The 16,963-nt window shown below is 41.5% G+C and overlaps 1 protein-coding gene across 1 annotated transcript in view; it reads right to left on the bottom strand.

Annotated features, from left to right (window-relative positions):
• Nucleotides 1-5,436: 5,436 nt before the first annotated feature.
• Nucleotides 5,437-16,963, bottom strand: part of LOC106566255 (pyruvate dehydrogenase E1 component subunit beta, mitochondrial) — a 46,634-nt gene continuing 35,107 nt past the window's right edge. The window contains exons 10-11 of the mRNA XM_045691994.2: nucleotides 16,022-16,163; nucleotides 5,437-6,303 (exon numbers count right to left, since the gene is read on the bottom strand). Of these exons, the coding sequence (XP_045547950.1) occupies nucleotides 6,158-6,303; nucleotides 16,022-16,163 (288 nt within the window). The 3' untranslated portion in view covers nucleotides 5,437-6,157. The remainder of the gene's footprint in view (nucleotides 6,304-16,021; nucleotides 16,164-16,963) is intronic.

Raw genomic sequence — 16,963 nt, forward strand, 5'->3', positions numbered from 1 at the left:
AATTGTCTCTTCGGCAGAAATGTCAAAATGAATGACATATGTCTTGAGTTACCTTCAGACTATTTTAATAAAGTGAATACTGGCTACGGTGTCTCAAAATAGACAAACGGTACTATTGACGCTTTTTCCCTCGTATTTCCAGCAAAGGGCTTTGTTTCAAACCCCCCTCACCTTAATGCCGATATTTATCAAGGGAAGAGCCTCAGCCCTCGTTTTTGATCCGAGTTTACAATTATTTTAACTTCGTGGCCTGAAATGCCCCATTATTCAATCCAAAACTTAACCTCAATATGGACAAGTTAACATACAAGTCTAAGTACAAACAAATGTAAATAAATTGGAAATGGTGCTACTAATGCACTTTATAGCACAAACACCTCTCGTAAAAGTAATGATGTTTTTGTTTTGGTTCGTTTTTGAAAACTGTAGAAATAAAACATGTTCCCTTCTTCAGAAGTTCCAGCTAGGCAGGCTAACATTAGTTAGCTAATTCATTTACTAGATATACAGTAGACAGGCTAACATTAGTTAGCTAATTCATTTACTAGATATACAGTAGACAGGCTAACATTAGTTAGCTAATTCATTTACTAGATATACAGTAGGCAGGCTAACAGTTAGCTAATTCATTTACTAGATATACAGTAGGCAGGCTAACAGTTAGCTAATTCATTTACTAGATATACAGTAGAAAGGCTAACATTAGTTAGCTAATTCATTTACTAGATATACAGTAGACAGGCTAACATTAGTTAGCTAATTCATTTACTAGATATACAGTAGACAGGCTAACATTAGTTAGCTAATTCATTTACTAGATATACAGTAGGCAGGCTAACAGTTAGCTAATTCATTTACTAGATATACAGTAGGCAGGCTAACGTTAGTTAGCTAATTCATTTACTAGATATACAGTAGGCAGGCTAACGTTAGTTAGCTAATTCATTTACTAGATATACAGTAGACAGGCTAACGTTAGTTAGCTAATTCATTTACTAGATATACAGTAGACAGGCTAACGTTAGTTAGCTAATCCATTTACTAGATATACAGTAGGCAGGCTAACGTTAGTTAGCTAATTAATTTACTAGATATACAGTAGGCAGGCTAACGTTAGTTAGATAATTCATTTACTAGATATACAGTAGACAGGCTAACGTTAGTTAGCTAATTCATTTACTAGATATACAGTAGACAGGCTAACGTTAGTTAGCTAATCCATTTACTAGATATACAGTAGACAGGCTAACGTTAGATAGCTAATCCATTTACTAGATATACAGTAGGCAGGCTAACAGTTAGCTAATTCATTTACTAGCTATCATACAGTAGACAGGCTAACGTTAGTTAGCTAATTCATTTACTAGATATACAGTAGGCAGGCTAACGTTAGTTAGCTAATCCATTTACTAGCTATCATACAGTAGACAGGCTAACGTTAGTTAGCTAATCCATTTACTAGCTATCATACAGTAGACAGGCTAACGTTAGTTAGCTAATTCATTTACTAGATATACAGTAGACAGGCTAACGTTAGTTAGCCAATTCATTTACTAGCTATCATACAGTAGACAGGCTAACGTTAGTTAGCTAATTCATTTACTAGATATACAGTAGGCAGGCTAACGTTAGTTAGCTAATTCATTTACTAGATATACAGTAGAAAGGCTAACGTTAGATAGCTAATTCATTTACTAGATATACAGTAGACAGGCTAACGTTAGTTAGCTAATTCATTTACTAGATATACAGTAGAAAGGCTAACGTTAGATAGCTAATTCATTTACTAGATATACAGTAGACAGGCTAACGTTAGTTAGCTAATTCATTTACTAGATATACAGTAGACAGGCTAACGTTAGTTAGCTAATTCATTTACTAGATATACAGTAGACAGGCTAACGTTAGTTAGCTAATTCATTTACTAGCTATCATACAGTAGACAGGCTAACGTTAGTTAGCTAATTCATTTACTAGATATACAGTAGACAGGCTAACGTTAGTTAGCTAATTCATTTACTAGATATACAGTAGACAGGCTAACGTTAGTTAGCTAATTCATTTACTAGATATACAGTAGACAGGCTAACGTTAGTTAGATAATTCATTTACTAGATATACAGTAGGCAGGCTAATGTTAGTTAGCTAATCCATTTACTAGCTATCATACAGTAGACAGGCTAACGTTAGTTAGCTAATCCATTTACTAGCTATCATACAGTAGACAGGCTAACGTTAGTTAGCTAATTCATTTACTAGATATACAGTAGACAGGCTAACGTTAGTTAGCTAATCCATTTACTAGCTATCATACAGTAGACAGGCTAACGTTAGTTAGCTAATCCATTTACTAGCTATCATACAGTAGACAGGCTAACGTTAGTTAGCTAATTCATTTACTAGATATACAGTAGACAGGCTAACGTTAGTTAGCTAATTCATTTACTAGATATACAGTACAGGCTAACGTTAGTTAGCTAATTCATTTAGTAGATATACAGTAGGTGTATATTAATAATGATATATGTAATGTAAGCAGACATGAAATCACAAGTGGCTGTAGCGCAAATAAAGGACCCACAAGCTACCGGTGGCTGAAAACACAAATAATCACTGGATGAATTTCTGGGCATGGGCGGTCCATTTAAAAATACTTCCTTCCTCCCTCGTTTCTTGCCCTGCAAGTGTATACTCGTCAGAAGTGTCCACTTCATTTGAGGGGATAGGGTGCGTCTTTTAAGGGAGTATGCGGGTCAGCTAGGCGCTAGCCGACCTGAAGCATGCCGACTCATTTAAGCTATTATCTCTATAATGGACAACCAGCCTTGCTAATTATCACAGGTTACTAGTTAACTAGCTAAACTCCAATAGCAAAAACGAGTTATTTACAGACCCATAGTAGGTCATGTTTTAAGCTCTTAATAATAGTAACGTTAAACTAGCTAATTACACCCATGATTGGAAGCTGGGATACAAACAGCAGGGGATGTTAACCAGTTAACATTAGTTAGTTACCTGAAACAAATACCAGTTAGTTGCACACTAGCTAGCTGTGCGATCGCCCTTAATAATAAACATGTTTTTTTTGTTATCATGAACTAGGTTTGAGATGAATTTACCCAACCTGTTTGCGATGTTGCATCTGTTCCTCTGTAGATAAGATGGGGATCCATGCTGAAGCAGTGAGTTGGTCAGTCGGGAAATGTAAACCATGGCACCAATATCAAAGAGGATGGTTCGGTAAAATATGGTTCAGTATGGCTCCGCTACCTGTGCCACAAACATGGTGACAAGACAACCAACAAACCAACCAACCATCAACAACATTGTCGCTAACTAAGAAGTTTCCAGCTGGATGGTTTTCTGTCCGTCTGAGCGCCAGGAAGAGGCGAAGCGAGAGGTTTTACTCCGACAACAAAAATAATCTGGCCACGAATATAAAGTTAGGGGGGAAAAAAATGTAATTGCTCATTTGTTACGTGAGGCTTATTTTATCGAATTAAAGTTTTTATAAATTATTAAGTTGTTACGAATCAAAATCAAATGTATTTATAAAGCTCTTCTTACATCAGCTGATATCTCAAAGTGCTGTACAGAAACCCAGCCTAAAACCCCAAACAGCAAGCAATGCAGGTGTAGAAGCACGGTGGCTAGGAAAAACTCCCTAGAAAGGCCAGAACCTAGGAAGAAACCTAGAGAGGAACCAGGCTATGAGGGGTGGCTAGGAAAAACTCCCTAGAAAGGCCAGAACCTAGGAAGAAACCTAGAGAGGAACCAGGCTATGAGGGGTGGCTAGGAAAAACTCCCTAGAAAGGCCAGAACCTAGGAAGAAACCTAGAGAGGAACCAGGCTATGAGGGGTGGCTAGGAAAAACTCCCTAGAAAGGCCAGAACCTAGGAAGAAACCTAGAGAGGAACCAGGCTATGAGGGGTGGCCAGTCCTCTTCTGGCCACCCCTCATTGCACTGATAATAGTGGACACGTGGCTTTCTGACAACTTTGGAGAAAAACTATTTACTTTATATTGTAGTTGTGCCTGTTGTCAGAGAGATATAAGGGATAATCATGGATATCACCAGTTTTAGCATGAGCGTTTCCTCGTTTTTAAAGTAGTCAACTGGGGTGGGTTTCCATGCTGTTGGGAACAATCAGCCAGTGAAGAAAATTAACTAGTTTAAAATGTTGTCACAGACGTTAAAATAGCAAAGATATAAAGATCAGTCGTGTATCTCTATGAGTCTGTTGTTCACAGCGTATCTGCCGTTTCGTTGGATGGAACGGTCCCACCTTTGAGGACATGTATTTCCATTGTTTACAACAGTCACTCGAATAGCTTGTCAATATAATAAGCAATCATTGGTGATATGTGAAGCAGGCAAGAATAACAAAGTACTTCCGGGTCACGGATTTTTTGGACCGGTTCAGAATAAATCCTGTCCTTATATTATACTTCTTTATCATACAAAAAAAAAATATTTCTATAAGATATTGGTTTATTTAAAAAAATAAAATAAAATAAATCAGGCCTAAATGTTCGTTTTTGTGTGCTGAGTGTTACTGCTATGGACAACTGTTTTTCAAGACAAGCCATGTATCCTGAAATTCTTAATCTGAAATCAATTGAATAATTGTTTTTCTCCAACCGTGGGTCCTGTTCATTCCCACCTACAACCTACCATGGTTACTCTGGTCCTTGAGTCTAAACATTAACCCCTTTTACTGTGACACAACATAGACAGTTTTGTAAGGTGCAATTGTTTTTTATTTTACCTTTATTTAACTAGGCAAAATCAGTAAAGAACAAATTCTCATTTACAATGACGGCAATATGCATGTCCAATATGAAAAAAAGTACTGAACATCCGGCATTACGAATGGGCTACATAACAATGGAATGTTTCCTAAAGTGTATTTTATAATTATCAATATTAACAGTAGAATGATACATGTTTATTTTATTAGTATTACTGCATAACTATCTAATAATCATTCCTTTTAATAGCGGTTAATAGTCAATGCTGTCAATTTATTTTTTTTGTTATGGTTAAACAAAATTCTAAGTCAACTTAACAGTTTCTAAATAAAATGTGACACATTTTGACCATTTGTATAATTTACCATCTTCATTGCGGGACTTTTACTTAAGGGAAATTGTCAAGGTTAAGGTCTTATTCTTCCTAGGTCCTTAACTCAGTACGGCATTTAGTAGTTTTTGTCCAGGGCGTTACGTGCGTTTGCATGACACCTCCCCTTCCGCACTGCCAAACATGTAACACCTAGTCTACAAAGATATTTGTACAGCTATCCTGGGCTGGATTAGCTTGTAAGTGAAAATCCATTTGTCCCTAGTTGTTCAATGTAATCACCATGCACTTACATTTGTCATTTAGCTGCTAATCTTATCCAGAGTTTATGCTTGGGAATAAAAACAGCAATATTTCAAGACTGATAAAATGGGAGTTTTATTTCTGTAACAGAGCAATTTACAGCAATAAAATACAGTCTGAAGATGTTACAAGAAGAAATACACTTCCTTACAATCCACAATGTATTCTTCTTCCAGACAGTTCCTTTTCATCAATGGATCAATGACAGATCCCTACTAGACAAAACTTGATGAGTTGGTTTACTTGACATCACTGTCTTATCTGTCCACCATCCAATCAGGAAACAGAAGAGCAAGTAATTGTAGGTATTAATAGATCTGAATACGGACCATGTTCCCGTAGCCACGTGATGCGAATACGGACCATGTTCCCGTAGCCACGTGATGCGAATACGGACCATGTTCCCGTAGCCACGTGACGCGAATACGGACCATGTTCCCGTAGCCACGTGACGCGAATACGGACCATGTTCCCGTAGCCACGTGACGCGAATACGGACCATGTTCCCGTAGCCACGTGACGCGAATACGGACCATGTTCCCGTAGCCACGTGACGTGAATACGGACCATGTTCCCGTAGCCACGTGACGCGAATACGGACCATGTTCCCGTAGTGATGTGCGTATATTTACTGGTAAATTGACATGGGAAGGTGGGGTGGGGGAATAAGTACGTCCTGCAGTACTTACTATTGTATAAGTAAATACTTAGAAGGTAAATAAGGTTGGTCTGCAAGGAACAGAGGAGTGGGGAAGGAAACATTTGGTATGTTTACATATTCAAGACCTTCTTGACTGAGAAGATGATGTCTTTGATCTGAGGTACACTGTGGTCCTCCAGGATCTTAGCGTAGGGCATGGGGATGTCTACACCGGTCACGCGGACTGCAGGGGCATCCAGGTAGTTGAAGGCTGGGCCTGGAAACAGGACAGATCATTATGAAACAAACATAAACCCTGAGAATCTCTTGTCTTGTGTTTTTTTAATAGTCATAACGCTCAGAAAAAACACACACCCATGTATGTATTCCTACAATTGGCATAATAAACCACATTATTTTATTTACTTAAATTTTAATTCATTTCACCTTTATTTAACCAGGTAGGCAAGTTGAGAACAAGTTCTCATTTACAACTGAGACCTGGCCAAGATAAAGCAAAGCAGTTCGACAACATACAAAAACAGAGTTACACATGGAGTAAAACAAACATACAGTCAATAACACAGTAGAAAAATAAGTCTATTTACAATGTGAGCAAATGAGGTGAGATAAGGGAGGTAAAGGCAAAAAAGGCCATGGTGGCAAAGTAAATACAATATAGCAAGTAAAACACTGGAATGGTAGATTTGCAGTGGAAGAAAGTGCAAAGTAGAAATAGAAATAATGGGGTGCAAAGGAGCAAAATAAATAAATAAATACAGTAGGGGAAGAGGGTAGTTGTTTGGGCTAAATTATAGATGGGCTATGTACAGGTGCAGTGATCTGTGAGCTGCTCTGATAGCAGGTGCTTAAAGCTAGTGAGGGAGATAAGTGTTTAGCTTGCTTATAGGGCAGTTTCCCAGATACAGATGAAGTCTAGTGTTTTGGAGTAATCTGGGAAAACTGCCCATAAAGCTCTATTCACATGGTTAGACGGCAATGACATAACTCAGCCCATCCACATATATCAGAAAGTATTCGGACCCCTCGACTTTTTCCACATTTTGTTACATTACAACCTTATTCAAAAATTGATTAAATAATTTTTCCCTCAATCTACACACAACACCCAATAATGACAACGCAAAAACATGCTTGTAGAATTGTTTGCAAAAAAATAAATATCACATTTACATAAGTATTCAAACCCTTTACTGAGTACTTTGTTGAAGCACCTTTGGCAGTGATTACAGCCTCGAGTCTTCTTGGGTATGACGCTACAAGCTTGGCAACACCTGTATTTGGGGAGTTTCTCTCATTCTTCTCTGCAGATCCTCTCAAGCTCTGTCAGGTTGGATGGGGAGCGTCGCTGGACAGATATTTTCAGGTCTCTCCAGAGATGTTAGATCGGATTCAAGTCCGGCCTCTGGTTGGGCCACTCATGGACATTTAGAGACTTGTCCCGAAGCCACTACTGCGTTGTCTTGGCTGTGTGCTTAGGGTCATTGTCCTGTTGGAAGGTGAACCTTCACCCCAGTCTGAGGTCCTGAGCGCTCTGGAGCAGGTTTTCATCAAGGATCTCTGTACTTTGCTCCGTTCATCTTTCCCTCGATCCTGACTAGTCTCCCAGTCCCTTCCGCTGAAAAACATCCCCACAGCATGATGCTGCCACCACCATGCTTCACCGTAGGGATGGTGCCAGTTTTCCTCCAGATGTGACGGTTGGCTTTCAGGCTAAAGAGTTCAATCTTGGTTTCATCAGACCAGAGAATCTTATTTCTCATGATCTGAGTCTTTAGGTGCCTTTTGGCAAAACTCCAAGCAGGCTGTCATGTGCCTTTTACTGAGGAGTGGCTTCCGTCTGGCCACTCCACCATAAAGACCTGATTGGTGGAGTGCTGCAGAGATGGTTGTCCTTCTGGAAGGTTCTAGACTCCTTCCCTTTTTCCACATTTTGCTACGTTACAGCCTTTTTCTAAAATGAATTCAATCATTTTCTTCCCTCGCCAAATCTACAGAATGTGATTTCAGTTTATTTTTAATACATTGCAAAAATGTATTAAAAAAAAATGTTTTTGCTTTGTCATTTTGGGGTAATGTGTCTAGATTGATAAGAAAAAAATAAATCAATTTTAGAATAAGGCTGTAATGTTTTTAAAAAAGTCAAGGTCTGAATACTTTCCGAACTGTAAATAACTGATATACCGCGTTCACTCTTCTTTCAAACTACCCAGGAGTTCTATTGGCTGCTGGATTTAACATTCAGCAAACACGGGCGTGCATCCCTCTTCGAATTGTCCATTGGTATAAGAAACGCTAACAAAAATAATGTCCAGCAAGCTAGTCTAGTCTAGCTTTTCCTGCATGGGACTCCCAAGAGCTAATGAGTGTTTAAGGAGAGAGGCCAGCGGAGCACAAGGAAGGGTGAATGGGGGATACCTAGTCAGTTGGAAAGGGGGATACCTAGTCAGTTGGAAAGGGGGGATACCTAGTCAGTTGGAAAGGGGGGATACCTAGTCAGTTGGAAAGGGGGGATACCTAGTCAGTTGGAAAGGGAAAGGGGGGATACCTAGTCAGTTGGAAAGGGGGGATACCTAGTCAGTTGGAAAGGGGGGATACCTAGTCAGTTGATAAGGGGGATACCTAGTCAGTTGGAAAGGGGGGATACCTAGTCAGTTGGAAAGGGGGGATACCTAGTCAGTTGGAAAAGGGGGATACCTAGTCAGTTGGAAAGGGAAAGGGGGATACCTAGTCAGTTGGAAAGGGGGGATACCTAGTCAGTTGATAAGGGGGATACCTAGTCAGTTGGAAAGGGGGGATACCTAGTCAGTTGGAAAGGGGGGATACCTAGTCAGTTGGAAAGGGGTGATACCTAGTCAGTTGGAAAGGGAAAGGGGGATACCTAGTCAGTTGGAAAGGGAAAGGGGGATACCTAGTCAGTTGGAAAGGGAAAGGGGGGATACCTAGTCAGTTGGAAAGGGGGGATACCTAGTCAGTTGGAAAGGGGTGATACCTAGTCAGTTGGAAAGGGGTGATACCTAGTCAGTTGGAAAGGGAAAGGGGGATACCTAGTCAGTTGGAAAGGGGGGATACCTAGTCAGTTGGAAAGGGAAAGGGGGGATACCTAGTCAGTTGAAAAGGGAAAGGGGGATACCTAGTCAGTTGGAAAGGGAAAGGGGGGATACCTAGTCAGTTGGAAAGGGGGGATACCTAGTCAGTTGGAAAGGGAAAGGGGGATACCTAGTCAGTTGGAAAGGGGGATACCTAGTCAGTTGTACAACTGAATGCTTTCAACTGAGCATTAATGATTCATCATTCAGAGGCCGTAGAGAAGCCATATTTAGACATCACATATAATTTAACAGTTCCATTTCACGCCATGCTGTTAATATAAATAATTAATTATAATTTACCGGTTTCTCTCAGTTATTTATCCCGGGAAAGGGGAGTGGTTTTAGGCGGTAAATCCCAGCAACGCCAGACCTGTACTGGGCCCCCGGGACCGCCAGACCTGTACTGGCCCCCCCGGGACCGCCAGACCTGTACTGGCCCCCCCGGGACCGCCAGACCTGTACTGGCCCCCCCGCAAACGCCACTCTCAGCAACAACCTGATCTTCCCATGCAGCATTCCATCTAGTTCACCCATGTTTACCCAGGCCCAACCTAGCTCAGAGAAAAGCCAGCATGGGGATGTAGGTAGATATGGCTGAAGTTCTAGTCAAACACTAAGCGATGTAGGGCAACATTTACCAGCAACCTCAATGTAATCCGGCAGCGTGACAACGAATGACTGTGTAAAACAATTTCCTGCACCTATCCGATGCATGCGAGAACTATAATTTTAAAACTTCTCTACAACAATGTGCATAAAAAAAAATACAAAAAAATAGGTGAATATTTATGTATTGCTCAGTTTACTAAAATGTTAAATAATTTCCTGCTTATAACACTTTGTTCAAGTTAAAAAAAGTAAATCATGCTTCTAAATTAGCATTACGTTTTTAGTACATTTCGGCAAATTCAAAGATTGTCTATTATATTGACAAGACATTCGAGTGACCGTTCAAACAACGAAAATACATGTCCTCAAAGATAGAAGGCAGACAGTAGGCAAAAAAAATCAGATGGGACCATTCTAGCCAATGAGAGTGGCAGATACACGTGTGAACAACCGGCCATAGAGATAAATAGAGGACTCATTTATGTATGCGCCCTTATAGCATCCGTGACAGAATGGGCAGCGTCATTGAGACCACCTCCATTTTAAGTAGTACATTTTCTTCTTCATTGGTTGATTGCGCCCAAATCAAAAGGAATCTCCACCCAGTTGACTACTTAAATATAAGATAGTACCAACAGACATGGCAGCTATGCTTTCTAGCTCCTAAGCAACTTTGCAGAACTTTGTTTTTTAGTGTGTTATTTCTTACATTAATAGTCCAGAACGTTATTTTTATTACATACAGTCAGAAAGAACTTATTGATATCAGAGCGGCGGTAACTCAACAGCATTACGACCAGGAAAGCGACTTTCATGAATTGTATCTTTTGTTCGTACCCCCTCAGGGCAATTTAACTTATCCCAGAGGCTGCTCCAAGACGCCACCGGTGGGAGAAGAGGTATTCGTAGTGGACGTCCAGTCCGACTCAGGTGGTGTGCTCACCACCCACCTCTTCCGTGTATATTACTCACTAATGTTCAGTCTCTGGACAATAAAGATGATGAGCTCAGGGTGAGGATCTCCTTCCAGAGAGATATCAGGGACTGTAACATACTTTGTTTCACGGAATCATGGCTTTCTGGATATACTATCCCCGTCCATACAGCCAGCTGGGTTCTCAGTTCATCGCGCAGACTAGTGATGCACCGATATTACATTTTTGGCCGAATACGATATTATCCTTGACAACAAAAAAACAATACCGATATTTAAAATTTTAGCAGCCTGTTAAGCATTCTAGTACAGTTAAATAGTTAACACACACATGGACGCAGCGGTCTAAGGCACTGCATCTCAGTGCATGAGGCGTCACTACAGTCCCTGGTTTGAATCCAGGCTGTATCACATCCGGCCGTGATTGGGAGTCCCATATGGCGGCGCACAATTGGCCCAGCGTGGCCCGGGTTTGGCCGGTGTAGGCCGCCATCGTAAATAAGAATTTGTTCTTAACTGACTATTGTTAGGGATAGGGTCTAGTTTCCTGAATTTCCGCCTGACTGACATGCCCAAAGTAAACTGCATGTTACTCAGGCCCAGAAGCCAGGATATGCATATAATTGCTAGCATTGGATAGAAAACACTGAAGTTTGTAAAACTGTTAAAATAATGTCTGAGACTATGACAGAATTGATATAGCAGGCAAAAATCCAAAGAAAAACCAACAGGAATTTTTTTTTTTATGTCCCAGGCTCTTACAATGGAAAGCTATGGGTCCTATGTAATTCCATCTCACCAAATTGCAATTCCTATGGCTTCCATTAGATGTCAACAGTCTTTACTCAAGATTTCAGGCTTGTTTTTTGAAAAACGAGCAAGAATATGGAGTTTTGGTGAAGAGAGCACCGGAATAATATCAGTCTTTCGGAGCGCAAGGGAGAGGGCGCACGCTTACTAATTTTGCTTTCCTATTGAACATACTACTTTCCGTATTAAATATTATAGTTTATTTACATTTTAGGGTACCTGAGGATTAAATAGAAACGTCGTTTGACTTGTTTGGACGAAGTTTAGCGGTATCTTTTTGGACTCCTTTGTCTGCAAGTTGAACGAGTGGATTACTGAAAACGATGGCGCCAACTAAACTGACTTTTTGGGATATAAAGAAGGATTTTATCTAATAAAATGACCATTCATGTTGTAGCTGGGACCCTTGGGATTGCAAACAGAGGAAGATTTTCAAAAGTAAGTGATTTATTTAATTGCCATTTGTGATTTTATGAAGCCTGCGCTGGGTGAAAAACATGTTGATGTGGGGTGCCGTCCTCAAACAATCGCATGGTATGCTTTCGCTGTAAAGCCTACTGTAAATCGGACAACACAGTTAGATCAACAAGAATTTAAGCTTTTAAATGATATAAGATACTTGTATGTTTTATGATTATTTATTTGAATTGCGCGCCCTCCAATTTCATCGGATGTTGTCGACAGGTGTCCCGCTAGCGGGATGCCTATCCCTAAGATAAAGGTTACACACACAAAAGTTATTTTGTTGGCATTTACAAAACGTCCCCATTACCAGTAAAACATAATCAAAACCTATTTCTTTCACTTACTTGCTGTGCTGTTTCATTGTTCATTTGATCAGTCGTTTCATTCTCAACCAGGATTTCTATGGAACGCCTTTTGGGTCTTTGCGTGTCCAAGAATATACTATTTAACACTAGTTGACGTGTCAATTAAGCTTGTTGACCAATCAGGACCTGAATATGACTGCACGTCACATAATAATCTAATGATTTCATACATTTTTTACGGAGTTATTACACATTGATTACACCGTCACTCGTATTTCATATGTCACAACGATTCATCGATATGTGTGCTATGATGTCGGTAAAGTTGTCTCGCACACCTACAGTGCTGGTCATTGTTTGATCATGGATGCAAACAATGTTCTTCGCCAAAAACAAAGCAAAACGACAATTTGTTTCAGTAGCTATAGTTAGCTAGCTAACAATATAGCTAGGTATCATCGTCTAAAATAATCCAATTTATAAAACAGTTCTTATTTTATTAACGGTGGTCGGACCCATCTATGTTAAGATAGCCACAACAGTGGACATTGTGGTTAGCCTTAAAAATAAAAGTATGGCATAATTCTACTATTTGTATTCATTTGCACAATGTCAATGGCATACTTTTATTTTGAAGGCAAACCGCAAATTCCACTATTGTGCATAATCCTTATTGTGGCTAGCTTCACAACACATAACCCGGTCCGGTCAAGCCTCACTAGCCAAATGAAGCTAGCTGGCTGCTTATAACGTTAGCTTTTGGCAACGGGGTTAAGTAGCTGGCAAGCTACTTCTCATGAACTTTAGTTCAATTTCAATAGGCGAACAACAAGTGGCGACCTAGCTAATACCTACTCACAAGGATTCCTAAATCATTACTAAGAGTAATGAAAATGACTGCAGTTTCTACTGGGCATTGTTTTCAGGCTGGTTGTATTGGTGCTAGCTAGGTACCAAGCTAAAGCTAGCTACCCAAGAAGTTGGGGTCAATCAAATAATGCTTTATTACCAGCGCGGTATTAAAAACGCGTCGTTCGTGACTGGTGTTTGCTGACTTTTTTTGTACAGCTTTGACAGTATCTTTTTTGACACGCAAAGACTCAAACGGCGTTCCGTAGTATGCATGTCGTGAAGCTAATAGCAGTGACGCTGTTACTGTGTAACACCGGTAGGGAAACATCTGAAAAATAGCGCACTTGGTAGTGTGTACCGGTGCTCGACCAGTCGGCGAAAGCCAACATCACCCATGACAGAGAACGGTTGATTGTCAAGGGCAATGAATTCCATTATCTTGGCGTTAATGGATTTCACCTTTGAGTTGTCGTCTCGCTGAAATGTTCTTACTCTTTCAAATGACTGCTGGACTTGTTGACAGCTCGATCCACACAGCAGACATTGTGGGCTAGGTCAGGAATGCTCTGTTGCACGTCTAGCGCAACATTTTACGTGGCGTCATTACGTCATATAGGCACTTCAGCTTTGACATCAGTTTTGCACATCGGTGTTAAACTAGACAGACGTCGGGCCGATACCGATGTTGGCATTTTTAGCTAATACCGGCCGATTCCGATATGTTCACTGATATATCGTGCATCCCTAGCGCAGACTGGAATAAAGAACTCTAGTGGTGTATGTTTCATGATTAACTACTCATGGTGTGATTGTGATAACATACAGAAACTCAAGTCCTTTTTTTCCTCCCGACCTAGAATACCTCACAAGAGAATTATCTTTCGGTTATTGTCACAGCCGTGTATATTCCCCTTCAAGCCAATACCACGACGGCCCTCAAAGAACTAAACTGGACTTTATGCAAACTGGAAACCGCATTTCAAATTTTAGCTGGGGACTTTAATAACGCAAATTGGAGGGAAACGCTACCGAAGTTCTACCAACACATTGACTGTAGCACTCGATCACTGCTACTCCCCCTTCCGGGATGCCAGCAAGGCCCTCCCCCGCCCTCCCTTCGGCAAATCAGATCACGACTCCATTTTGCGCCTCCCTTCCTATAGGCAGAAACTCGAACAGGAAGCACCCTTGCTAAGGTCTACTCAATGCTGGTCTGACCAAACGGAATCCATGTTTCAAGATTGTCTTGATCACGTGGACTGGGATATGTTCTGGGTCGCCTCTGAGAATAACATTGACTGAGTTCAATCAGGAAGGGTATAAGGGGATGTTTTTCCCACAGTGACTATTAAAACCTACACAACTCAGAAACCGTGGATAGATGGCAACAGTCGCACAAAACTGAAATCACAAACCACCTCATTTAACCATGGCAAGGGGAAAATGGTCGGATACAACCAGTGTAGTTATTTCCTCCATAAAGGCAAACAAACAGGCAAAAAATGTCAGTACAGAGACGAAGATGAATCACAATTCAACGGATCAGGGAAAACCAGCCACGTTGCGGACACTGACGTTTTGCTCCCAGACAAGTTAAACACCTTTGTTGCACGCTTTGAGGATAACAGCGCCACCGACGCAGCCCGCTCCCAAGGACTGTGGGCTCTCCTTCTCCGTGGCCGACCTGAGTAAGACGTTTAAGCGTGTTAACCATCGCAAGGCTGCCGGCCCAGACGGCGTTCCGAGCCGCGTCCTCAGAGCATGTGCAGACCAGCTGGCTGAGGTATTTACGGACATATTCAATCTCTCCCTATCCCAGTCTGCTGTCCCCACTTTCTTCAATATGTCCACCAGTTCCTGAATCCAATAAAGCAAAGGCAACTGAACTAAATGACTATCACCCCGTAGCACTCACTTCTGTCATCATGAAGTGCTTTCAGAGGCTAGTTAACGAAACACGGCTTGTAACAAAAAATACAAAATTAGCAGTAAACAGTAGCCTACCAAGAAAGTCATTGGTCACCATCTTCCTCCTCCTGTGCACTGAAACAATCTCCTTTGGTGTCGGAGTTGAATAGCCTCAGAATTACTTCATCCGATATTGGATCGTTTTCATCGTCGCTCTCGTCACTTTCATCCGGAGGCAAATCCCCCGCTGAGCCCTCTTCAACACGCAGCAGTCCAGCCTTTCGAAACCCGTTGATGATAGTGGATTTTTTGACAATACTCCACGCTGTCAGGACCCACTGGCAGACTTGACCATAAGTTGCTCTTCGAATGCGGCCCGTTTTAGTGAAGGATTTCTCCCCACTTGTCATCCAAGCCTCCCGCTGAACACGGAGCGCCACCTTAAATGCACGATTTACACCGATGTCGAGTGGCTGCAAATACTTTGTTGTACCCCCCAGGAATCAGGGTGACAAAAATGACTACCGTAATCAGAATGATGGGAAGTTTGAGAGCGCTCGATTTAATCTAAACAGTAAACAAAAATAGTTGTTTGACCTTAAAACCCGTTCGGAAATTTCATTGGTCTAATGAAAGCTTCATGCCGCCAAAAAACTGAGCACGTCACACAATGTGTTTTTTTTACAAAAATGTTTGAAAGCGGGAAAAATCCATATATTAGCCGCGTCATTGTTTAAGCCGCGAGGTTCAAAGTGTGGGAAAAAAGTTGCGGCTTATAGTCCGGAAATTACGGTAAATCAAATAACCCTCACGTTGCAAATTAGCAATAACATTTATTTATTTTTTAAACAAATTCGACTTCAATACAAAAAATTCCTCCCTTCGTGGGCAGATTTTGATCAGAGTAAAATATCTCGATTCGCCTCTTCCACTATGGTAAATTTCACATTGCTTTTGCACTGTAGCCGTAATGTATAATACAAGAGAACTTTAACGTACCCTCCATGACTCTGGCACAGATCTCAGCACCCACTCCGTACTGGGGCCAGCCCCCCTCCACTGTGACCAGATGGCCGGTTTTCATCACACTGGCCTCAATGGTGTCCACATCCAGAGGCCTTATGGTGCGCAGATTAACCACCTAGCAGGACAGAGAGAACAGGTTAACCACCTAGCAGGACAGAGAGAGAGAGAGAGAACAGGTTAACCACCTAGCAGGACAGAGAGAGAGAGATAGAGAACAGGTTAACCACCTAGCAGGACAGAGAGAGAGAGATAGAGAACAGGTTAACCACCTAGCAGGACAGAGAGAGAGAGAACAGGTTAACCACCTAGCAGGACAGAGAGAGAGAGAGAACAGGTTAACCACCTAGCAGGACAGAGAGAGAGAGAACAGGTTAACCACCTAGCGGGGGACAGAGAGAGAGAGAACAGGTTAACCACCTAGCAGGACAGAGAGAGAGAGAACAGGTTAACCACCTAGCAGGACAGAGAGAGAGAGAACAGGTTAACCACCTAGCGGGACAGAGAGAGAGAGAGCGAGAGAACAGGTTAACCACCTAGCGGGACAGAGAGAGAGAGAGAGAGCGAGAGAACAGGTTAACCACCTAGCAGGACAGAGAGAGAGAGAGAGAGAACAGGTTAACCACCTAGCAGGACAGAGAGAGAGAGAGAGAGAACAGGTTAACCACCTAGCGGGGGACAGAGAGAGAGAGAACAGGTTAACCACCTAGCAGGACAGAGAGAGAGAGAACAGGTTAACCACCTAGCAGGACAGAGAGAGAGAGAACAGGTTAACCACCTAGCAGGACAGAGAGAGAGAGAACAGGTTAACCACCTAGCAGGACAGAGAGAGAGAACAGGTTAACCACCTAGCAGGACAGAGAGAGAGAGAGAGAACAGGTTAACCACCTAGCAGGACAGAGAGAGAGAGAGAGAACA

Source organism: Salmo salar, chromosome 12, assembly GCF_965601325.2.
Source record: "Salmo salar chromosome 12, fSalSal1, whole genome shotgun sequence".
Taxonomy (NCBI): Eukaryota; Metazoa; Chordata; class Actinopteri; order Salmoniformes; family Salmonidae; genus Salmo; species Salmo salar.